Source organism: Podarcis vaucheri, assembly GCF_965113315.1.
Source record: "Podarcis vaucheri genome assembly, chromosome: 13".
NCBI classification, from domain to species: domain Eukaryota; kingdom Metazoa; phylum Chordata; class Lepidosauria; order Squamata; family Lacertidae; genus Podarcis; species Podarcis vaucheri.
This window is the reverse complement of record NC_138751.1, coordinates 17,046,209-17,071,444: the sequence shown is the minus strand read 5'-3', so window position 1 is coordinate 17,071,444 and position 25,236 is coordinate 17,046,209. Positions and strand designations below refer to the sequence as shown.

The following is a 25,236-nucleotide window of genomic DNA, read 5'->3' as shown; positions in this document are numbered from 1 at the left end:
GGCCATCTGTTGGGGATTATTTGGCTCTGATTCCTGCATTGCAAGGGATTGGACTAGATATGACCTTGGAGATCCCTTCAAACACCAGTTCTTTTGAGTCTACATTTCTATGATTCAATGCAACTGAATTCTGTGCTCAGTAACCAGCTCCACTATTTGCACGGTGAGGCACACACAACGCGTCCAGCGTCCATGACATAACCATGCCCTACAAGTTTACCTGACTGAATTGAAACTCTTCTGGCTGAAAAAACCTGGTCTCATCAACCACCGCAGAGGCTTGGCTCCGAAGATGGAGTTTCTGGGTCGTCAGCTGTAGGATCAATAGGCAAATTAAACAGATCAATGACATTTGGTCCTCAATGTCTCCCCTCTCCCTGGCACAACTCTGTAGGGAAAGAGTGAGGACTCTTCAGGCCCTCCAGATGTTGCTGAACTACAGCTCCCATCAGCCTTAGCAAACCTGGCCAAGACTTCAGCAACATCTGGAGGGCCAAAGCTTCTCTGTACCTGCTACAGAGAGACTCCCAAAGCCAGCTAAATACAAATGAGGGCTCTTTCATTATTTTCCACCCCACAAGAATGTTTATGCATTCTTTAAGATTCCAAAAACTTAGCACTTTACACAGGCTGCTAATATTGGTCTGTGTATTGTCCATGATTGTGATTACTGTTTTATTAGAACTTTAATATTATGATGGATTGTATATTATTGTTTTGTTTTATTTCTAAAAATGTACACACTGCTTACTCAAAGAACTCTCTAAGCGGGGTACATATAAAACAATGCATAGAAACACAGCTATAACCCATAAAGCATTTTTTTTAAAAAACAACAACAACCTAATATACATACAATAATTAGCATTAAAACACAAAACCAATTGAACTTTTTAAACAGATATAGGCAACTGAATTATATGTCTGGGTAAACTTGTTGCAATCAATTAAAAGAACAGCAATAAAAGGAGGACATTTGCCAAATATCAACAGCAGGGAGGTTCCAAAAGCGAGGTGCTGCCTCAGAGTGTCCAATTTAATTTATTGTTTTACTATTTTGTGCAGCGCTTTCAAGCTGTCTGATATACAACAGTATATAAATGTTTTAAAAGAAATACAAATGATAAATAAATGGTCAGGTGTGGAGGTTGATCTAGGAAAAGGAATCTTTAAAAAAAAACTCCTATTTTTCCAAGCTTCCAATGGAAACTTCCCCTCCAACCATATTCCTTACCGTTTGAAGGGAGCACCACTCACCTTGCTAGCGATGTCGTCTATGCTAAAATTCCATGAAAATTTGAACTTGACCCACTCTCCCCGAGAGAGATTGGCGATCAGGCACTGAAACTTGGAGCAGACAGTGGCCCCCAAGCACCCTCTCTGTCAAAACAATAAATACAGAGAACCTTGGGGTTACTAAATGTCCTCTCCACTCCAGAGGCAGCTGTGTGTCTGTCCTCGGCAAGAGACACACCCTTCTATGAACCACCGGCCAACCCTGCATTGTCCACCAGGTTCTTACTGTGATGGGTCCTTTGAGGTCTTCAGTCTTGGGACTTGTTCTGGGCAAGGGCATTATCGGACATGAGGACGGGTTTATCTGGAAGAAAACAGGCAATACTCTGTAGGGGTAAAGGTGGCACTCCTGTATTCCAGCCAGCCAGCCATGCCCTCTCCCAGGATATTCTGCCCCCCAACCCTCACTCAACAGTAGGTCAGCATTTCACATCCACTGAGCTGGTCCAGCTCTCCCTGGGCTGCCTCTGGGGGTTTCCGGTCCCCACAAGGTTTTGTTGCTGCCGCTGTTTGCAGAAGTGCTTGCGGGTCACCCAAGCTGCTAATACCACTTGTATGCGGACTGTAGCATTTTGTCTGAGTTCACTGTTGGTTTTTGTTTGATTTCTGTAACTTGCTTTCTGTGGGGCTGCCCTTGCATCTGGTCCAGACGGTGTGCAGAACGCAGGGGCCAAATACCTCCCAGGGGAAGTTATTGGCAACATGATATTCCACTGCTGAGAGAGTTTGCGCTTGTTGCTGATTTGCCAGCTCCACATTTCTTGTGTTAATTCACAAAGCCCTGATTTAACTTGGGTCCAAAGTATTTTAAGAACTGCCTGATCCCTCATACTCCACCTTGATCCTGGAGACCATCTGCGGGGGCACTTCATTCTCTGGTGGTTCCTCATCCACCTGAAGTCCAGACAGCCTTTCTTAGGAGCTGAGCTTTAGTGTGGCAGGCCCTGCCCTGTGGAACTCCCCACCACTTCCACAGGAACTGTCGCTGCCCTCTTTTAGACGTCTTCCAAAAACTGTACTATTTAGACAGGTCTTCATAAAGTGGGCCTCTCTTTTTAACCAGCCAGTATTACTGATGTTAATTAGGTTTTACGGATATATATGGAATGACTTTTCTTCTATTTTATGTGCTGAAGGCCATTCTCATATAGCTTATGTAAGTGCAGATTATAAACATTTAAATAATAATAGTAATAATAATTATATATGCTACAAACAAGATGTATCTCCAAAACACCCTCCCCTCCAAATCTATTCAACTCTCATTCCATTATCCCCTTTCCCACCCACCCCCAATTGTCCAGAAATCCCAGCTCACACAACTTCTAATTTATAAGGCACCCCCTCTGCAGCGCACCCTTCCTCAAATCTTTTACTCACCACATCCCTGTGGGATGGGGTTACATTCCAGGAAAATCCGACTTCAGTGTTGAAGGGGAGTTCAAAGGTCACGTTGACTGGAGTAGCGGTCGAATCCAAATTTCTAACCTGCCAGAACAGAAGAGGAAATAGGGGCATTAGAAGATCAGCGGAAAGGGAAGACACAAGATTTACCCACCCAGGAAGAATGGCAGATGAAGTTGATGGACTATATGGAACTGGCGGAAATGGCTGGCAGAATCCGAGACCAGGGAGAAGAGTCGGTGGAAGAAGACTGGAAAAAGTTTAAAGACTATTTACAGAAATACTGCAAAATTAATGAACGTTAGAAGAATGTTGGAATGAAGTTATATGGCTTTAGTAGAAATGTTATAAGGAATTAAGTATAAATAGATTAATAGAATATTAAAGGGAAAAAATAAGGTCAAAATGTTAAGATAATCTTAGGATAGAAAACAGGAAGATGGAAAGGAATTGCTGAAATAATTAACAGAAGTGGAATACAAAAAGGGAGGTGTGAGGAGGTTGTTGAAATAAGTGAATGAAAGATAAGATATTGAAATTATTTGATGTGTTTTAAATTGCTTTTGTTTTGTTTTGTTAGTTCAATGTGTTAGTGTTTTGTGTTAGTGTTATGTAGTGTTTTTGCATTGTATTGTATTGTCTATTCTTTTTTCTTTTTTCTTTTTTGTAGTGTTTAAATTGATGGAAAAGCAATAAATATTATTTAAAAAAAAAAGAAGATCAGCGGAAAGATGATAGAAGTTATCAAGCATGTGGTCAAAAACTGTTGTAAAAAAACCCAAAACATTTCTTGTCAGGTTGCAAATGGAAGGAACTGAAATTGAGGTCTTTCCCTCAGATCTTAGAGGGCCGGGTGGCTGGGAGATGAGCCTCAAAGAGAGTTGTTCCTGCAAAGCAGGACTGGGGAACCAGTGGTCCTCCAGCTAGAGTTGGACACCAGTTCCCATCAGTCCTAGTCAGAATGACCATCTGTCATGGAAAGGTGGAAAGTGTAATCTACCAACATCTCGAGGCCACGGGTTCCCCATTCTTGCTCTAAGTACGGACACAGGGAGAAACGACAGGAGGGTGGACAGGTGTTTGAACTGTGTGGTTGTCTACAGAAGGGAGAAGAAGACACATTACCTCAAAGGCATGCATGAGAGTCTTCTTCTGTGGCATCTTGGTGGAGAAATTGAGGTACGCCGTGGACGCCAGCCTGGGGAAAGACAAATGTTTATGTAGGACATCGAGATCACGTCCAGTATTAAATGGAACATTTTGCCAAAATTATCAGGGAGATGCCAGGGATAGAGCAAAGGCACTCTGAATTTGCTAAAAATCATGAGGAATCGTGGGATTTTTCAGGCTGGAGGAAACTCTGAATTTTTCACTCTCTCTGTGGCTCCAAGGGGTGAGCATTTCCTACCCGCCACCCCTGGCAATTTTTTGCCTGAGAGCTAGAGCACATGATCAATTGTGTTGCTCCCAAGAGGAATCAAGAGGTCTTGTGACGCATATGTATGGCACCCCTTTAACTCGGGGGTGGGGGGTTTACTCATCCTGGGGGCCACATTCCCTTCTGAGGAACCTCCCAAAGGCCCCATGTCAATAGTGGGAAGGGCCTTAGACAAAAGTGGGCAGGGCAACAGGGGTAAATTTTATCTACAGCATATTGGCTAGTTTCTACAGACACTCACACCCCCGTCTCTATCCTTCGTCCAGACAAACAAGAGGCGTTATCAGGGTTCAAGATTTCAGCCATGCAAAACCACACAGGGTGCAAAGGAGGACAGTGTGCCTCCAAGGGCCAGACAGAGAAGCGTTTGGCCCCCAGGCCTACAGTTCCCCACTGCTGTTCAGCTGGAGATGCTATGGTTCCTTCCTGATATGTGAGGCTGTTTGTTGTGTAAGGTCCAAAATGTACAGCCTCCTTCTGACCCTCCCTCATGGCTCTCCGTGGGGGACAAGAGTATGTGGGTGTTCAATTACCCCTTCACGATGACGTTGACTCGGTGCAGCACAGGCAGCCGGCCTGTGGCCTCGTTGTCGCTCAGTGTGTCGTTCTCGTTCTCACTGGAAGGCCACAAGCGAAAGGAGAGTTAGTGATGGGCAAGGAGAAGTCGCAGAGGCAGACAGAGACATGCTGTGCCTTCCCCTACCTGTGGGCTCGGATGTCGAAGTAAGCAAAAGTGTCATTCCAAGTGTCGCCTTTCGAGGACTGGAGGGAAATCTGGAGTACGGCCTTGAGAGAACAAAAGGCAGAAATGGTTGAGTCTGTAGACACACAGTTTTCCATTTCGGCTCTGTTACCCACCCTCATCATTCTTTCTTAAACTTTTAAATAAAAGCAAGACCGAAGGCCCATTTTCAGTATGGTGGCACAGCTGATAGATCACAGAGGTCCAGAAGGTTAGAAGATGCTGGACCTCTAGATATATATATTCTCATCTTAAAACTGATAATTTCTTGACTGTCAGACATTCTCAGTAGAATCGAACCAGTGTTGGATCATTTAAGTCTTGAGAGTTGGCTAGAATGAGGGGGAGACAGTTCAAAATCCCAATGAAGCCATTGGTCCAGAGTCAAAAGCATCTGATATCAACAGGAAAGTGTGCTCTCTGCGTCCCACTGTCCCAGCACCCCCAAATTAAAAGTTGTGAAGCCAGGTAACCAGTTCCACGATTTCTATGCCTCCCTTTAACTTGGAAGACGATGCATGGTGCGCAAATATTCTCTCAGTGCTGCTCCTGAGCTTCTTGAATTCCCTGTGCAAAGTGAAGAGACTGAAGGGGCTGTTGGGGAGCTGAGTCCTCTGCTGGTCTTGGAGTGCCAGCAAACATCTGACCTCACTATTGAGGTTGGCCCTGGCAGTAACCCAAAATCCGCAGCCTGACGCAGCAGATCTGCTCCCTTTGGCTTATTTTACATAACTGATTTGGCTTCTACCAGTCACAGAGAAAGGCAAAAGACTACTCATACTATTCAAATCTGACAGCTCTCTCTGGCTTCTTAGATGTCACCACACACGCCATCCAGTGTAATGATCCCCTATTCCGGCATATGGACGAGAAACCGGGGGGGGGGGGTAAGAACCAAAATAGAAAGAGCAATGCTGAATTCTGTGCTTCTGGGGAACACCAGCAGCCCTGCCTATAAATGCATCACATACCACAATCTAACACTCTGTTCTCTTTCCTGTACCTTTTTCACATTCTTAAAACTTTCTCTCTCTCTCTCTCTCTCTCTCATAGCCCAATTATTCCATTTCACTCGCACATTGATTTTCTCAGGCTTCCACTTCCACTCGTTACCTGGGTGCCTCCCTTGAGGACTGGTGGGTTGAAGCGGCAGGAGCTGTGACGAACTGACGCATTTCCTTGGGGTCCATGCATTTGGCAGGCCGGGGAGAGACGCCAATTGGACTTGAATGAGGGATGGAGGGGGGTATGAATCATTTAAGTAAAATCACAAGCGAATTACAAAGGAGGAATAGAGATTTCTGTTGTTTACCACAAAGTAGCAGAAAACAGAATGAACAGGCAAGAAGGCTTAAGACTGGTGAGGCTCCCCACCACCTCCACCTTGGGCGGAACTGCATGGGGCCACATGCACATTTTTTCAAGGGGTCTTGGTTGTTTAAACGAACAGCAGCCAAGGGAGGCTGCAGTCTTGAACTAGGGACCAAGGGGACCGCTTAACCTTTCCCCCTTGGGTCAACTCCCCTCCCACCCTTCAGAATTGCCCCTCACAAGCTCCTTTCCCCTCCCTTGGAAAAGATACAAATCTCTGTAACTTTCATAGAATTGTAGAGTTGGAAGGGACCGCAAAGGTTATCTCACCCCAACCCCTGCAAAGCAGGAATTTCAACTAGATCATACATGACAGCTGGCCACCAAACCTCTGCTTTATCTCCAGATAATATGCTCAGGGCTTAAGTCTCCAGAAACTATTTTTGGTTTCATATATTGAAGGAGGGGTTTATAAACAACAGATTGGTAGCTGAGCCTATATCTTATTATTATTATCAGACACTCATCTCCTTATCCACAAGTCTTCAGTTGTCTTCCAGAATCCCTGGCATCCTCTGCCTCCAACCTTTCCCCATCTTCTACTCTCCCCCACCCCCGAATTATTCATCCAACTCACCTGAAGAACGGAATGCCCTCGGAAGGACAAAACAGAAGAGTAGTAAAATGAAAGGTGAGGGTTGTACGCTGCCTCTCCCACGTTTTCTAGTTTCAGTGTTAAGTTCAGTATGAAATTTGGACTCAGTTTAAGACCTTTGGACCTGAAATTTATTGAGAGAAACATTTGCTCAGTCTCCAGGAACTCACTAGTTAGACGCTGGGCAAGCTGGAAGTTCCCTTTGGGCAACATGGCTCAGTGGTTAAAGCATCTGCCTTGCACGCAGAAGGTCCCAAGTTCAATCCCCAGGTAGGGCTGAGACAAAACCCTGTCTGTCAGTGTAGACAATTCTTAGCTGGATGGACCAATGGCCTGAGTCAATATAAGGCAGCTTCCTATGTTCCTAAGTCTCTCTGTCTCTTCACCTCTGTTTCTCACTCTGTAAAATGGGCACAGTCACACCACTAGAGTTGTAAGAAAACAATGGCAAAGAATTTGACCTAATGATCAATGTCACTTTGTTCTAGCTGGTGAAGCAGATCACCTGACTCCCACTCCTCAGCTCAAGGTGCCTGAAGAAAGCCAATAATCTGTGTGAGCCAAGAGGGACTCTCAGGATCCCTGGTGTATGGGCAATTCTGGGAGAAACACTCAGGTTGCGCATTAAAGTAACTGGCAAGCACATGATTAAAGAGGTTCACCCCCACATGTTCTAGTGTATTGTATTTTAATATTCTGTTGGAAGCCGCCCAGAGTGGCTGGGGAAACCCAGCCAGATGGGCGGAGTATACATAATAAATTATTATCATCACCATCATCATCATCATCATCATTATTTTATTATTTATTGGCTCGTTCACTGCTTCATACTCGCCGAGAGTCATAACCCAACATCCCATGCAACCTCCAAGAGAATGGCAGGGTTGCACCTCTTGGCTCCTGTTTCCGAGTAAGTGCATAGCAAGGATCCTGTTGGGTGGGGCCAGTCACCCTCCACATCCAGCATCCTTTTCTCACAGTGGCCAATCAGATGCCTGGGGGAAGCCCACAAGCAGGGCCTGAGAAAAACAGCACTCCTCTCCCCTCCTGCGATGTTCAGAAGCGTTGCTGCTCAGCGAAGGTCAGTGACAGGGCACCCCTGGAATCACAGCATTTGCAGAGTTGCAGGAAGCTGCAGCTGCCCTATACGAGGATTGAACCTGCAACCTCGGCGCTACCGGCACCATGCTCCAACCAACCAGGAAGGGGTCCGGAGGCACAGCATCTAAGGGCAGCAAAAAAATATTGGGATGGCCCTCATAAGCACAAAATAGGCTACTCACCCTGAAAAGTTAAAGGAGATTCGAAGATCAGATACACAAATTTTATCGAGGCCGCAGTCTTGCTTGAAGGGAACCTGGCAATATAAAAGGAAATGAGCCTCCGAGGGTGTTCCAAGGTCTTTTCTCGCTTCTCACCGGGAGGCTACTTGGAGATATCCATGGTGCTACCTGTTTGGATTGCTGGGACCTCTCCTAGCTTGCGTGAGTTTGCTTATCTGGATCTACCCTCTCGCTTTGCTTGGCTAACCTCATTGCAACCATAACTCTCCTTGGCCTGCCCCTGCCCCCTGGACTCTAAGCTCTGGTTGTTTGGCTTTGCCCCTGCTGGAATGTGGCTTCTCCTTGGTCTGACTTTCCTGACTGATTATTGAAATGGGATTACCAGTACGTGACCCTGGGACCCCAGGTCTCTGTGGCCAACAGACACCTCCTGGCTGCGGTCACTGCTTGGGCCAGACCAGGGTCATGTTTTGCTTTTATTGCATTTTGGGTTTTTGTGCTGAGATATATTTGAATGAAGCGTGGTTGAGATGTTTTAATTAATAAATAAATATTTCGGTAAAGTCTACAGAAGCATACAAGTTCTCTGTGAGAATGTTTTTTCCCTTATCCTTTCATCTACAGTGGTACCTTGGGTTCTCAAACTTAATCTGTTCCGGAAGTTCGTTTCGAAACCAAAGCGCTCCAAAACCAAGGCAAGCTTTCCCATAGAAAGTAATGCAAAATGGATTAAGTTGTTCCAGACTTTTAAAAACAACTCCTAAAACAGCAATTTATCAATAATTTTACTATCTAACAAGACCACTGAACCATAAAATGAAGGAGTAAACAATGTACTACAGTCACACAATCAATCAGTCAGTAGCTGAACTGGATTCCACACAGTCACAAAAACAAAAACACAAAATAAATAGCAAAAACAGACAGAACTCAGCGTAACACTCAAAATGGAAGTGTGGCACTCAAAACAAGTTCAGCTCCTGAAGAAAGTTCGCAAACCGGAACACTTACTTCCAGGTTTGCAGTGTTTGGGTTCCAAGTTGTTTGAGTACCAAGGCGTTTGAGAACCAAGGTACCACTGTATTTCTTTTGGTCATCATTGTTAAACAAACTAAGGCAACAAAGTTGCTGAGTTCTATTTCCACTGTGCATTCAGTATTCATTATTACATTTATAATACTTTCCCTTTGGCGTGCACAAGTTTCCACCACCCAGGCACTGACCAGACCTAGATCTGCTTAGATTAAGCAAGGTTCATTTATTTAGAACATTTGAGGGCTGCCCAGTCCACAAAGCCCTCTGTACTAAGTACTCTGGGCTGAGCCGTTTCTTTGATGGAAGGGGCTTTGTCCTAGGTCCTAGGAGATGGGCTTGAAAGGGAAATGGCCAGGAAATAAGACCTTGATCTCAGTAGACAAATTAGTTCCAGGGTCCAGGACAGGGCGTAGGTTCCTTTCAGAGGCATCTGGCTCCCCCTCGGCCGTTACATCTGCCCGTAGCACAAGTGGAGAGAAGGAATCATCCAGGCAGAGCTGGAAGACAGTAAAAAAAAAAAAAAAAAGGGAATCACAAGTTTCCACTCAGCCAGTGGCGTAGCGTGGGGGGTGCAGGGGGGGGCCAGCCACACCGGGCACAACATCTGGGGGTTAGGGTTAGGGGGCGCAAATCCACGGGTTAGGGGGCACAAATCCACGGGTTAGGGGGCGCAAATTACTTGCCTTGCCCCGGGTGCAGACAACCCACGCCACGCCACTGCACTCAGCCAATACATTTCTCCCTGAAAATGCAGTCATCATTCCCACAGCAATGTTTCTAAATACTGTGAGCTTCCAAAAATCAGTGTTTCTCCAACAGGAGGGTTATTTACTGTATCACTTTTAGACCATTGTAACTGTCATGGCTTCTACCAAAGGATTCTGGGAGCTGAAGTCTGGTGAGGTGCTGAGATAATTCTGCATTAGATATTCCTAGCGCTCTCTCTCTCTCTCACACACACACACACAAACACACACACACACCCCTACAATTACCCATGGTGCCATATTTCAACCTACTGGAGCATGGAGAATCTTATCGACGCAGACTGGCCTAGTTCCAACCAGGATGGTGTCTGAGAATGTGGAAGCCTCATTCTCTAGCGTCAGGCGTGATGGAGACTGCTTAGCATCAGACCGGAGAGTAAATGAGATCGCAGCTTGCAGGGCACCTATTTTCTTTCCAAAACATAGAAACAAATTGGATCACAGGAGCAGAACGAACTAAACATTTTGGCTGTCCAAGATGTACTGAACACCAGCTCTCATCATTCCTGACCCATAGCCATGCTTGCTAGGGCTGATGGGAGTTGTGGTTCGGCAACATCTGGAGGCCGAGGGATTCCCCATTCTTGCGCTAGATGGGAGTCTGGAGTCACTATGAATTTAATGAGAGAATCACTGAGAAAATGAAAGTCAGAAAGAATTGTTGATCTTAAACATCATTTTTAACGCAAGAGGGAATGGATAAGAAAAACAAGTGAGGAAAATAAGCAATAAGAGTCAGGCTGGGAGAATGGGATCTAAAAAAAATGATAAGATAATGAGCAGCTGCAGAGAGAATAAGTGAGGGGAAAGGAACAAACAAGTCCACGAAAAATAAAAAAATAACTAAGCAAAAGGAGAACTGAGATGGTGCCTTTACCGTGGGTCCATTTTGTGCTGATGAGTTTTAGGGTGAAACAAAGACTGGTTTTCCCGCGGGGAGCAATTCCTGAAACATTCCCGCTTCCACACTTAGGGTCGTCCAAGGGGATCCAGCGATGCGAGAAAGTCAGCGAAGAGTTGATTGTGAAAACAGGCCGAGATCTGGGAGGCAGGGGATAAAAGGGGAGGCCTGTTCAAACCAGCAGCTGTCCAAATTGCCAGCAGCCCTGGATCAGGCCCAGTCTGGAACCCAGCCCCACATTAACTTCCTGGAGCAGGAAGTGCCCCACTCAGACTCCGCATAGGTCTCTGGGCTTCATATTCAGCACGCTTGGTCTTTCATCATCTACAGACTCCAGCTAACGCAGCTAACCTTTTTCATCAGGGGGCCGGTCCACTGTCCCTCAGACCTTGTGGGGGGCCGGGCTATATTTTGAAAAATATAAATACCGTGCAAGCCGATCCCGCAGCTGCCTCTGGACCTGGAGGAGGAACGCACTCTGCACGTGCTCAGGAGCACGTCTCTGCGCCGTCCGCTCACCGGCGCTGTTGATGAGCAGCAGCTGCTCCATCAGCCCATCCCTGCAGAGCTCCCAGGAGGCGTGCACCACATGCTGCAGTCCATTCTCTGAGGCCAGGTCAACGGGCAGGCCACGCACTCGGAGCACCGGGCAGGTGGCGCGCAGCTCGCCCTCCAGCTGCTCCAGCGCGGCCGCCGAGCGTGCCACCAGCAGCAGCACCGAGCAGGGCACCAGGCGAAGGGCAAGCAGGTGCGCCAAGCTCTGGCTGAAGCCCTGCGACGCACCCTTCACAATGCCCATGCCATGGCCCAGACCCACCGCCTGCCCTCCAGCCTCTCTGTCCATGGCCACACCGGGTTTACCTCAGCCGCAGGAGGCAAGGTTTCAGATTGGCTGCAGGAACTTCCTGCAGCCAATTCGAAGCCACACCAGTGTCGCCACCTGCCCAGAGCCGTCCGCGGCTTCGGATTGGTGGCAGGAGCTTCCCACCCAGAAGCTGTGCCAGCGTCGCAGAAGTCAGTCCCTGCATGGCATGCGGGGACTGACCGAGTGGGTGGCAGGGTCCACGGGCCGGATTTATGAGCCTGGTGGGCTGCATCTGACCCCCAGGCCTTAGTTTGCTGACCCCTGAGCTAGCGTATCCACACTCCCAGCAGCCTGATATATTAAGAGCCTTCTTCTTCCCCACCACATGGGGGCAGCATCACAGCTGGCAGGAAGGTGTAGCAACTGCCACAGCAGGCTCAAGCCATGCTCAGAAAAATGCGGGCAATTAGGGTGCACCAAACTGACGGCTAGTTGGCCAGAGTACACGCAACAGGTTTGTGCAGGTTTTTAAAATCTAGTTCAGGATGCAGAATTTCGAGGTAGTTGGGGAACACACATTGCAGTTATGTCCCGCCCTTTGTGGCCTACTCACAATCCACACCCATTACCGCCCTCGCCCATTCTTACCGAAGCAGCACTGCGCTTCCTAGCGCCCCAACAGCCAGGTCAGTCAGTCCATCCTCGCTCAGATCCATTCTTCCTTGGATGGACTGTCCGAAATAATAGAGCACCAGGGAGAGAGACTTGGCAGCAATCCGCTAAATATTTTGAGGGGGAAAGAAAGAGAAAACAGGGGAACAAGGAAGGTTAGGGATCCTCAGCAGATGAGGGAGACACACCCTCAGTTCAGCTATTCCGCCTGCCCATTTCTCCAATGCCTTTGTTGGAGAAATATTAGCCAATTAATCAATTCCATTTTAAGTCCTTTAAAGGATTCATTAATTAAATCTGCATAGGGCAAACTATAATAGTTTTGAAAAAAGAAGCACACTTTCTTTGTACGTGTGTGTGTGTGTGTGTGTGCGCGTGCGCCACAACAGCCAGAATTTATAAAATGTGCTGTTTAGTTACTGGATGCAAGTTGTCACATCTATTGTTGTTGTTGTTGTTGTTTTTTAATTATAGAAGTACAGATTCTGCATTAATCTGTGCAAAGATGTTCTGGGCCCAATACTGGGGAGGCAGGGATCACATCTGTCATCAAAAAGGGAGCGGTTATTGAGATTATGTATTGAACTGGGTTTCTATCCAGACTTGGCTGCAATTGCGTTCCAACAACTCTGTTGCTTTACTGTTCCCATTTCACCAATGATCAGTGGAGACTGATTCAGGAATCGGCTCATAAGAATTCAATGGAGAGATGTGGAGGGACTGAATCTGTACTGCCTGCATCAGGAATAGGAAACCTGTGCTCCCCCCACCACCCAGCCAGCATGGCCATTGGTCAGAGACGATGGGAGTTGTAGTCCAGTATCAGGAGGGTCACACATTCCCCATCCCTGGCCTAGCTCTTTAACCATTGGACCACCTTGCCACAGACAAACAGACAATATATGCACTTTTGACTCTCAGGCTCACCTGGTGGTGGTGTTTCTTCAGCCCGCCTGCTTCTCCCAGGAAGATGTAAATGGCCCCACGATCTTCATCCTCCATGGGGGCTCCTATCGCCACATCTGCAAAGCCATCCCCGCTTATGTCCCCTAAAGCGCAGAGTGCTGCCCCAAAACGGCCAAAGCTGCTGCCAGGCTCCCCACGAAGCGTTTGGAGGGAAACAAGGTGACCCTGCCAGGAAGTGTGTGACTTATTAACACAGTTATACGCTCTCCAACTTCCCTTAACCAAATTTCAAGGCAGAAAATATATTTGGCATTGAAACGACTCCAACATTTAACAATCAATACAGTGGTGCCTCGCAAGACGAAAATAATCCGTTCTGTGATTCTCTTCGTCTAGCAGTTTTTTCGTCTTGCGAAGCAAGCCCATTGACGGATTAGCGCTATTAGCGGCTTATCTGCTGATCGGATCAGCTGATAAGCGGCTTAGCGGCTTAGAAAAAGGGGGGGAGGAAAAAAACCAGCAGGAACTCGCAAGACATTTTCATCTTGCGAAGCAAGCCCATAGGAAATTTGTTTTGCGAAGCACCTCCAAAACGGAAAACTCTTTGGTCTAGCGAGTTTTCCGTCTTGCGAGGCATTCGTCTTGTGGGGCACCACTGTAACCGGAAGAAGGAACAGCATTTAAAGCAGCATTAGTATGACATTTAAAAAAAAAAAAAAATAGACACAGTGGGAAGATGAGCTAAGACCATTCTCTAAAATCAATGAGGCAATACAAGCAAAACGCATATGCTGGATTAAACGGACCTCAATCAACCTCCTGGGGCCTGACGATGATGTTTATTGTCCTAGTGAACATGAGTCCCCCAGTTAAATCTTATTTCATCTATGAGCTTAAGATGGCAGTCTCTGCCTTGGTGTTACAATTTAAGGTCCAGTTTTGTACCATGATTGACTTGTAAGGAAACAATTAAAATTCGGAGGGGCGGGCAGAGGTTGTGCAATGCTAATCCTTACTTGGATCCATCCATTTCTACACTGAGTAGAACTTAGCTGGATACAACCCATGACGACTTCAACACTTTGCAACAGCTCTGCAGTGTGCTGGGAAGGGTTAATCCTTTCATTTCCCTGCTGTGACCCCAATGAAAAATCACCTCTCAGAGCTGCTATTAATCCTGAGAGAGAAGTGTCCACGGGCAGCAACTGGGCAGCTTCAGATAGGGATCATCGTGGCAGAGTGTGGCTGTGGTTCTATTGCTGCTCTCCCTCCCTCCCAGGTGGCTATTTATTCATTTTTTAATGTATGCGTTAATTGCGTTCACACAATATCACATCTAGCTTGGCCCCAATAAGAGACTGTGCACAGGGAAAGGGCATAACGGAAGCCAATCGTTAAGTTGTGGGTGAACATATCAGACGATACAGCGATTCTTCAAACAGCTCTTGTTTATTCACAGGTCAGAACTGAACTGGGCTGAAGGGTTCAGCCAACCTGCTTATATAGAGCTCAACTACAAGCAACAGTAACAACTTTCTGTAACTATCCAATCACTGAACGTCACTTTCAATTCCTTATTTGCATATGTGGACCTGAGTGAAAACTATCTACAGTATCCCCCTGCTGGCCCAGGGTGAGAACTTCAGTACATAACACCAATCACAGGAGGAAGTAAAGAGAGCGGCCTTCAAATGCTTCTTGAAAATAAAATGTGTTGATTATACTCTGCAGAGTTAGCACACAGCTTGGAAACTGACTGCATACCGAGTCCTTGCTAGGAGAGCAAGCTCACCTTGGTTGCAGTCGCACACAGAGACACTTGGTATGGAAAATAAAAAGGGCCAGGGTGGGGTTTTTTTATAGGCAAGACATACTTGGGTAGAAAAGAGCTCTTAGTTCTAACTAAATCTGGAGGTGCAGCAGAGCCATGCTTGGCTCCTGGGATAGCTCAGTTGGTAGAGCATGAGACTCTTAATCTCAAGGGTCATGAGTTCGAGCCCCACGTTGCACAAAAGATTGCAGGGGTTGGACAAATGACCCTCATGGTCCCTTCCAACTCTACTATTCAATCCTATTCTATTACACCCCCCTCGCATTCAGCAGAGATACTGCCAAAGATGCCCTTTCCCCATCAGCTTCAGAAGCAAGACTGCAAAGAAGGAAATTTGATCAGCTTTATCAGTCTAACATCAAAGGAAAGTTCAGCACAGAGATCCAAGGACAGTGAGAAAGTTTGGGAATCTTTAAAAATTCCCCTCTCTATCTCCATTAACCACTCATCAAGCTGAGCTGCATCCTAGCATTTCCCATGAAAGCTGGATGGAGCAGAAGTTCAGTTTTTCCAGAAGTTCAGGGCAGCTGTTTATCAGCTCCACCTGGTACGCAGGCTGAGACCCTACCTGCCTGCAGACTGTCTCGCCAGAGTGGTGCATGCTCTAGTTATCTCCCGCTTGGACTACTGCAATGTGCTCTACGTGGGGCTACTGTTGAAGGTGACCCAGAAACTACAACTAATCCAGAATGCGGCAGCTAGACTGGTGACTGGGAGTGGCCGCCGAGACCATTTTAACACCGGTCTTGAAAGAACTACACTGGCTCCCAGTATGTTTCCGAGCACAATTCAAAATGTTGGTGCTGACCTTGAAAGCCCTAAATAGCCTCGGTCCAGTATACCTGAAGGAGCATCTCCACCCCCATCGTTCTGTCCGGACGCTGAGGTCCAGTGCCGTGGACCTTCTTCGCAGTTCCCTCGCTACGAGAAGCCAAGTTACAGGGAACCAGGCAGAGGGCCTACTCAGTAGTGGCACCTGCCCTGTGGAATACCCTCCCACCAGATGTCAAAGAGAAAAATAACTACCAAACTTTTAGAAGACATCTGAAGGCAGCCCTTGTTTAGGGAAGCTTTTAATGTTTAATAGGTTATTGTATTTTCTGTTGGAAGCCGTCCAGAGTGGCTGGGGAAACCCAGCCAGATGGGTGGGGTATAAATATATTATTATTATTATTATTATTATTATTATTATTATTATTATTATTATTATTCCAGATGTGAGCAAGTCTGGTCCATCCTCCTCCTTGCCCCTTCTTCCCACCCCCCACCCTTCCCAAGCCTACCACTGGTGCGTTTCCTCACCTGGTCATTCATAGAGCGGACATCAACAAGCCCACCTTGGTTCTTACTGTAATAATGGGGTGCCCCGATCAGAACAAGGTCGGTATTGTTGTCTTCATCTAGGTCAACGGAACAGACTTCAGCCCCATAGTAAGAACCCAACTGGAAAGAAATAGAAATACAATATGGAGGTGACTGGCAGAAGTGAAGATGACAAATTAGACTAGTGGGCTTAATCTTTGCCAAAACAGACTCATGGGCAAAATTGAGAGGCATGGGTGTAGCCAAGGGGGGGACAGGGTGGGGCAGCTGCCCCCCCCCCATAAAAAATACATAGCTAACTGAGGTTATGCCTTCCCAAGCAAAAGGCCCTCCCCAACAAAAAACCTGGCTACACCCATGTCAAAAGGTCTAGGTGGTTTAATGAGGTCCATGGATCACAGCTTTACCACCAATTATTTAGATTTTAAGAACAGGGCAGGCTAATGGCACTCATATCTTTAGTTTCATGTCTAGTTTGGCCGAGAGAGAGAGAGAAGATGTAGGCCCAAAACCCTCTTGGAATATTGATGTGAAGCAGTTTGAGACTGACAGGAGTATCCCATGGCAGAATTAATCAGTTAGTCAACTGGAATCTGTGACCAAATAAAGGTCAGTCAGAAGGGGCACAAGAAAAAGGAGAAACACAGGAATAGAGCCTTTTCAGATTTTAATACAGTGGTACCTCGGGTTAAGAACTTAATTCGTTCAGGGGGCCCGTTCTTAACCTGAAACTGTTCTTAACCTGAAGCACCACTTTAGTTAATGGGGCCCCCTGCTGCTGCCGCGCCACCGGAACACGATTTCTGTTCTCATCCTGAAGCAAAGTTCTTAACCCGAGGTACTATTTCTGGGTTAGCAGAGTCTGTAACCAGAAGCGTCTATAACGTGAAGTATATGTCACCCGAGGTACCACTGTAGTCGCAGGATTTACTCCTAGTCCCTATCAGTATGATGTCTGCTTATTGTTTGGCAGCTGCTCAGTGATTTTTGACAAGTTGTTCGATTATCAACTCCCTCTGTCTCTTTCATGTGTTTGAAGTAAACTTTCTAAGAGAAAGAGGGGAAAGGCTGTAGGGCACCTGCTTGGCATGCAGAAGGTCCCAGGTTTCCATCCTCAGCATCTCTAGGCAGGGATGGAAACATCTGCTGCCTGAAGCTGACTGCTGCCAAGTCAGTGTAGACAGCACCAAACTACATGGGCCAAGAGACTGACTCCTGTGCTCCTATCTTTCTGCCGGTTCTAGATTAGTTAAGGTAGCCTGCCTTGCTTTAACACTAAACTTCCAGTTACAGATAGGTAGCCGTGTTGGTCTGCCATAGTCAAAATAAAAAAATTCCTTCCAGTAGCACCTTAAAAACCAACTAAGTTAGTGTATCTGAGGAAGTGTACATGCACACGAAAGCTCATACCAAGAACTAACTTAGTCTTTAAGGTGCTACTGGAAGGATTTTTTTTATTTTGACTAAACTTCCAGGGCAGCTTACAACCTTCACACCCAACATGAAGTGAATGGGAGACTGATCTGCACCCCGGTTTCTGCCTCTTACCTGATCCCCTTCAGGGAATACCACCAAGCGCTTACTCCGGCTTTCAAAGACTGCGACAGCTCCAACGTGCTGGTATCGCGGAGCCCCAGCTATGTAGAACTGCTTCTTTCCACGCTGAGCTACAGCCACCGAATAGCCTGTCAGAGACAAAGAAAGAGGAGGTTGCGGACGTCGAGTTGGATGAGTTAGCTCCTGGCAGGCCATTAGATATGGAAGGCAAAGGAGAAGCTGCCTCACTCACCCAGATATGAGACATTGAAGGAAATGTTCAGGAATTGGATTTGGGGAGGGTCTCTCAAAGACTGTTCCTCCAGACCCCCAGACCAAGTGTGAGCCCCAACAGCTCCAGTCACCACATGCCCCTGGAAGAAGATGGAGGCGTGAAGAAAGATAGGTAGGTGAGGGGATTACAGACTGCAGTCCCAGGTGTGGTGGTGGTTTCTCAGTGTTGAAGGACTGCCTTTTCCCATAGGAACTGACTTGGCCCCTGCACTTGTCATCCAAGGCTGTTTTTTATGTCTTTGCTCCCCAAGAGGTTTGGAGGGTCTTTTCTGTGGTGGCTCCCTGACTGTGGAATACCCTCCCCAGAGAAGCTCGGCTGGTGCCATGATTACATGTCTTTAGGTACCAGGCAAAACCATTCCTCTTTACCCTTTGGTCATTAAAAAATCTATGGCTTGTTAAAGCTGTGGGATTATATGATTATTATGCTGTCTAGTATTATGTTTTTTATTGTGTGTGTTTTGTTGTGCTCCGTAAAATGTGTTAATGTTATGCACCACCCTGGGACATTTTGATAAAGGGTGATATAACAAATGAATTAACAACAACAACAACAACAACATCAGTAACTGAGCTCTACTCCCCAGCCCTCTCTGTTTTAGACATGAGTAGTCAAATTGCACCTCTCAGTTCTCCTCCAATTAATGACCAAACCACAGCCAAGTCAAGCATTTCTCCACACTGCATGACAAAATAACAGGGTGTTCTACATGTAATCATAGAATTATTGTGGTGTTTAAAAAAACAACACAAATTTATTAAATTTATTCAATGCTCATCTAGTCCAAAGCTATTCTCCAACCAGTCCTATCCCTTATAGGCCAGTATACAGATTTAAATCCAGATCAGTTTACAAATAGGAACAGCTGAACTACAGGAAGGTACCTGCAGAGTACAGAGCTGCAAATGACCTGAACCAAACAGTCAAACTACGTACACACAAAGGGAACAACATTCCCAGGGTGCGAACCAATCGGTAGGGGGAGAAACTGAGTCCTTCTCTATATATGGTGATCAGACGGTGTGCATCAGCAGAAAACATTCATGAGTAAGTCTCCCCAAAGGAAAATGTGGGGGTGGGGGTGGGGGAAGGCTGCACGGCAAAAAGACAAATCCATCCCACACAGTGTTGTATTGCTAGCTGTGGCAGCCCATGAGGAGAGACTTCCCTTTAAATAGGGCTGGTGGTAGGAATTGTTTTCAGAACTCATGAATGAAGGATTAAGAGGAATCAACTGAGATGCATAACTGAATGGGAAAATAGAATTGGATTACTTTTTCACTGTCTCTCATAACATTGGAAGCCAGGGTCCTAAAGGGAGTAGAAGCAAATTATAGCGTCTTCTAAAACAAAGTTATTGTTCCCTTTTATTTTATACACACATGTGCATTTTTCTGGGGGGACGCAGGGGTATGCATACCCCTAAACATTTTGTGAATCTTTGTACTTTTGTCCATTTACTGTATTTATTTTCCCCAGTTTGAACTATAAAAAGGTGAATTTCTTGAGTCAAAGTGAGAGTACCCCAAACATTTTTTAAGAAAAAAGCACTGTACACACACACACACACTTATTGTTCGGATGGTCCTTTGTAAACCATTCTGTGAGGTCTGCCTAAAAAGCAGGATATAAATACCCCAAACAAAGCATATGTTCTTATGACAGGAGTTTCTACTCACTGGGGTGAGGAGAGCACTGAATCCGCCCTGAGAAAGTTCTTTTTGAAATGAATTGCCAGCAGAGATTCCAGAGGTCCCTTTTTGGGAAACAAAAGATAATTAAGACAGGCAAGAGGTAGAGAATGGAAGGGGGGGGGCAAAGAGAGGAGGAAGCTTGGCCTCAAAATCTGCCCTTTCTAAATGGTCATGTTAGAGCAGAACAAATTCAGTTTTCCAGGGTTGGGAGAAGAGTAATCTTTTGTACAAGAAGTACTGTATTTTTCGCCCTTTAGGACACACTTTTTCCCCTCCAAAAATGAAGGGGAAATCTGGGTGTGTCCTATGGGGCGAATGCAGGCTTTCGCTGAAGCTTGGAGAGCGAGAGGGGTCGGTGCGCACCGACCCCTCTTGCTCTCCAGGCTTCAGGAGGACTATCAGCAAGCCTGGGGAGCCCACGGGAGTTCCCGCAGGGCTCCCTAGGCTGTGGATAGCAGCCTGCTTCCCGGAGCGCCGGGCGCGCTGAAAGCAGAGCGCCCGGCGCTTCGGGAAGACATCCGCAGCCTAGGCAGCCCTGCAGGAGTTACCGCAGGGCTCCCCAGGCTGCGGATAGCAGCCTGCTGCACGGAGTGCAGGGAGCGCTGAAGCAGAGCGCCCCGCGCTTCGGGCAGACATCGGGCAGCCCCACAAGCTCGAGGGACAGCGGGGAGGCGCAGCGCCGCCATCCCGCTGTTCCCCGACCTGGTTTGGATTCCCCGACCTGGTTTTTTTTGGGGGGGATTTTCCTTTATTCCCCCCCAAAAAAATTAGGTGCGTCCTATGGGCCGGTGCGTCCCATGGGACGAAAAATACGGTACTTCTGTTGTGGGGCTTCAGCATGGATGGCACCCCCACATTTGCACCTCCTTTGCAAACGGCTGGGCAGAGTCAGGTTGCACAGTGTCAGTGAATCTGTTGTACACCTCAGCATTAGCAATAATGACTGACACAACGACTCACCCTGTTCCACAGTGCCCGTGTCATTTTGTGAATTCTTAAACTTAAACACCATTCCCTTGTTAGGTACTTCAGTTCTTTACATCCTGCCCCCCCCCCTTTACTGTACCACGCCTATAGTTCTTGGACAAAACTGAGCATCGGCAAAGATGCTCCATCACCTTGCGACACTGACCTTCAATGGCAAAGATCTTGTCCTTCAGCTGGTTCTGAATGCTACTGAGGGCATCAAAGCTGTCGACTTCGAAAACATTATTAGGTGACGAAGCAATTGTGTTCAGCTCATCTGTTTTAGTTAGTTTGCCAACCTGGAACAAGCAACAGGGAATTTCTATAAAGACGTCTTCCCCCCCCCCCCGTTACTAATGGGTCCCTGCCACATATACCCTCAGCACTTGGTTCCCCAAGGGACCAATCCTGCACTTGTGAGCTTGCCTGGTGCAGCCACAGAATCCACACATTGCAACCTCAATGATGGTTTTGAACTCCATACCCCAATGGCATAACGGATGATGCCTTTCTTATCTGCAGCCTGTATAGCGACATCAAATGTGGTTTTCCTGTCATTGGATACGCCATCGGTCAAGACAATGAGGAGTTTCTTGCTGTGAGGTCGCATGCCAAGCTTGGGTAAGAAGACTTTATCCCTGCAAAGAAGGCAGCAATTGGCTTGGGTCTGAAGGGGCAAAAGGCACCTGGCTCTTCCTCCAACCCAAAAATTCATTTCCCTGGTACTCACGCCACATAGCGGATGGCAGTCGGGATGTGAGTATTTCCTTTGGTCTGTTGAATTGCGTCGACTATTTCCTTCACCTTGCTCTTAAATGCATTGTAGTAGTTAAAATAAAAAACCAGGTTGACTTCAGTGGAAAACTGGACCATAGCAAACTGGAAGACATGACAACGGAAAGTTGCACTGCTCCTCTTTCCCCATGCAGTGGGGAGTTCAGATGCACATGTGAAGAATCAATATCATTTGGAGAATGGCTTATGTCATCAATGAAAATACAGCGAGCACACCCCACACTTTGGCACCATTAGTCAACATTCAGGACTTTGAAGCCCAGGAGCTCCTCTCTGGCAAATGACACCAAATTGTGAGTGCCAATTGTTAGAGTGGTGAGAAACTGTGGTGTGTGGGGCATACCACCACATCTGCCAGCCTTGAGCTGCCTGTCGTGTGCTGCCGAGAAGCATTCTGGGTAAATAAGTCTAGCTGACACAGTGGTTCACTTCACAGCACCTGATGCCCAACCATTCAATATATTTTTCTAAAGCAAGCAGAAGTAACACGAGGGCATGAGAAGGGCAGCCCAGCCCAAAAGCTCAGCAATGGCAGTGACGGGGAAGGAGTACAGAATTAAGGGCAGCAGATGAAGAATGACCGGTGCCACATGGGGGTTCCTTTCAAACTTGGCAGGGCCTGTGACCAGGTGAAACTCAAACTCAATGGTAGAGCATCTGCTTTGCATGCAAAAAGTCCAGGTTTAATCCTCAGCATCTCCAGGTGGGGCTGGGAAAGAACCCTCTCAGAAATCTGAGAAAGGGGAATTATGAGTCTCAGCACCATTAACAAGCTGGTGTTCTTTGAGGGAAGCCATGACTGCTTAAATGCTATAAGAGTGCTTTGAAACTATGGAGGGGGTGTGACCTAAGAAGCAAAGCCCAGTGACACCCACCCAGTCACTTCCCACATGCAGCGCCAACAAGCTCCTTATTGCTCTCACCTGCACATCTGCCTCAGAAACAGAAGCCATTAGCTGAAGGGTGAAGTTCTTCACTGTGAGAAAGGAACCATCAGAAATGCTCCCAGAGTCGTCAAATAAGATCACAGCATCCACGCCAACAGTGCACTCTGAGTGGAGAAGAGGCATGATGGGTGTGGAAAATGGATTGCATTCCCATGACATCCCAAAACAAAGACAAATGAATAGCCTCAACGAGGAACGGAAGCCGATATGCCCCAGCATCCTAAAATAAACTTTGCAGGTCTCCATAATGTGGGGATTGTCCCATTCGAAAGCCACAACATTTCTCTCCAGTCAGAACCCTTCGCACAACGGTCTTTAACACATGATAATCTCAGGTAACAACTGCAAATGAGGAATTGGGTCTGAACATCCCAAATTAAACTTTGGGCTGCCACAAATCACAGAGCCACACCTCCAAAGGAACATGAGATGTTCCAGAATTATGTCCAACCGAAAATTTGGTTTTAGTACATGACATTGCCAGGTGTACAAGCCCACATCAATAATAGTCAAAAACAAAATGAACAAGGAACCAAGGACATGTACCCCAAACTAAGCTGTGAGTCACCCCAAATCAAACATCCACACCTTCAGGAGAGTGACATCTGAGAGACACGATGCAGGTAGAAGATACCATTCTGGAGGTGTGCAAGTATGATTTGCAGCGGTCAAAATTCCTTATTTGTAATTGACATATTGGGTCACTGTGTATTACAGAGCAATGTACAAAAAGAATGGTTTGACTGGAGAGAATTGCCATGGAACTCAAAGGGGATAGCCTGATAAATACAATATGGGGTAGGCCAAAGCTTATCTTGGGATGCTAGAACTGCAGAATAACCCTCACCTGGCATGCAGATGCAGCAATGGTGAAAAGCTGCACATATTGAATTTGTGCTGCAGCAATTAAAAGGACACAATATGTGTGACAACCTTGGTCCAACTTCATGCGCATGACTGTCTCCTCTTCCCCTTTACCAAACCGATGCTCCCCAACCTAGCTTATTAATGCAATATGCTATGAGGCATGTGAAGCTAATTTTCTCCAAATCTTACCTTGGAAAGCTGGATGGATCTCTTTGGCAGGTTGGTTAAAATTGCTCATGATATAGCAGACACCATTCAGATAATCAAAGTCCCCACATCGACGCTCCCATGTTGGGCCACAGGCCTGTGTGGACAGGAACGATGAAAACAGCCATGGGGTCCCTGTCTCTTAAGCTGATTCACCTAGGTCATATCCACACCATAGACTTATTTATTGAAATGTTTAAAGCACTCTTAGACCATGGCTTCCCCCAAAGGATCCTGGGAACTGTAGTTTGGTAAGGGTGCTGAGAGTTGTTAGGAGACTCCCCACAGAGCTACAATTCCAAGCATCCTTAAACCACATTTCCCATGATTCTTTCACGGGAGCAAAGGCTGTTAAAGTGACATAACTGTGCTTTAAATGTATGCTATAGATGTGACTCTAGATTGTCTCAGCCAAATTGAGAGAAATTCCTCCTCAAGGCCAGGTCAGGGCATTTTCTGCTTGAGCTCAATATTTTCTCTCCAAAGCCAAGTTGCAAGGCACCCACAGCTGGTCAAGTTACTCTGTCACCTGAAGCAGAAAATCCCACAAGTCCCTCTTCCAATCCCTGGCAGTAAAAATACAATATTAATAAATTTTAAAATGATTTTTTTCTCCTTTAATCAGCTGCTTGAGGCGGCTGCCTCATTCTCACTAATGACAGGGCTGCCTCTGTTTCACCTCCTTTCTGAGCGACAGACACTGCAAACACAGGCCCACCCATGGACTTGCACTATTTTGCTATTTGATTCCACTCTGGTTTTACTTACTACTATTTTTGAGTCTGATTTATCGGCCGCCAGCGAAAGCCCCAGAGATATTCCAGAGGTATCTTTGTTTCAGACAAGGATAGATGGCATGTGGAAAAAAGAGACAGACATGTAAGTGAGACTTATAATATATAATTATAATATATAAAGAGACTTTGTCCCCATGTCTCATGGATATTAATACACACGCACAGTTCCTAGCTATTCTGCATACCCTCCAAAATTAAACTGATGAAAATAGGGAATTGTAAAATCCGTATCAGTCTGTAGTGCACATATGCCCTCAAGAGTTCCCTCTCTTCTCAGGAGATAAAATGTTCAGATGTGACACTATCACCTTCAGAAGAATGGAGGCACACAAATTTTTAGCTTACTGTTGTGGTGGAGAACCACTGGCTGGCACTTCTCTGTATCATACGAGCAGCGGAAAAGCGATCCCGTCCGGTTGCCTGACATGGGCGCACTCACTACCAACCTGCAGGAGGGGAGCAAGTTTTAGAAAGCGACTGTTTACAGGCATGTGGCTGCTCTGAACAAAATAAACTGGCAACGGTTTGGTTCTCACCAGGACGTGCCGTCGTCCGCTCTCGTCTGGACGACACGGTAGCCAAACTGAGAGGCCTTGTCACCTCGGAAAAACACCGGAGTCTCTGTATCAATGATGTTGAAATCTGAATAAACTGCAGAACCTATAGTGGAAAATGGTAGCAGAATGCTGTGGCACAGAGAGTTCGGCGCATCAACACTGCTAAGAAAACATTTCCTTTTCACAAGCTGCCAGGGGCTCTTCCA

The 25,236-nt window shown here is 46.5% G+C and overlaps 1 protein-coding gene across 2 annotated transcripts in view; it reads right to left on the bottom strand.

Moving 5' to 3' along the window:
• The window catches only part of LOC309516749 (integrin alpha-X-like), a 29,898-nt gene that overhangs the window by 878 nt on the left and 3,784 nt on the right, over positions 1-25,236 (bottom strand). For both annotated transcript variants that reach the window (XM_082195562.1, XM_082195563.1), the window contains exons 2-28: positions 25,010-25,133; positions 24,819-24,919; positions 24,445-24,506; positions 23,659-23,773; positions 22,579-22,706; positions 21,591-21,739; positions 21,345-21,498; positions 21,027-21,159; positions 19,880-19,956; positions 18,159-18,279; positions 17,918-18,054; positions 16,349-16,489; positions 13,237-13,440; positions 12,286-12,416; positions 10,809-10,972; positions 10,184-10,335; positions 9,530-9,661; positions 8,130-8,203; positions 6,829-6,970; positions 5,994-6,104; positions 4,842-4,924; positions 4,672-4,755; positions 3,826-3,898; positions 2,677-2,784; positions 1,523-1,600; positions 1,258-1,380; positions 221-313 (exon numbers count right to left, since the gene is read on the bottom strand). In XM_082195562.1, the coding sequence (XP_082051688.1) occupies positions 221-313; positions 1,258-1,380; positions 1,523-1,600; positions 2,677-2,784; positions 3,826-3,898; positions 4,672-4,755; positions 4,842-4,924; positions 5,994-6,104; positions 6,829-6,970; positions 8,130-8,203; positions 9,530-9,661; positions 10,184-10,335; positions 10,809-10,972; positions 12,286-12,416; positions 13,237-13,440; positions 16,349-16,489; positions 17,918-18,054; positions 18,159-18,279; positions 19,880-19,956; positions 21,027-21,159; positions 21,345-21,498; positions 21,591-21,739; positions 22,579-22,706; positions 23,659-23,773; positions 24,445-24,506; positions 24,819-24,919; positions 25,010-25,133 (3,194 nt within the window). The remainder of the gene's footprint in view (positions 1-220; positions 314-1,257; positions 1,381-1,522; positions 1,601-2,676; positions 2,785-3,825; positions 3,899-4,671; positions 4,756-4,841; positions 4,925-5,993; positions 6,105-6,828; positions 6,971-8,129; positions 8,204-9,529; positions 9,662-10,183; positions 10,336-10,808; positions 10,973-12,285; positions 12,417-13,236; positions 13,441-16,348; positions 16,490-17,917; positions 18,055-18,158; positions 18,280-19,879; positions 19,957-21,026; positions 21,160-21,344; positions 21,499-21,590; positions 21,740-22,578; positions 22,707-23,658; positions 23,774-24,444; positions 24,507-24,818; positions 24,920-25,009; positions 25,134-25,236) is intronic.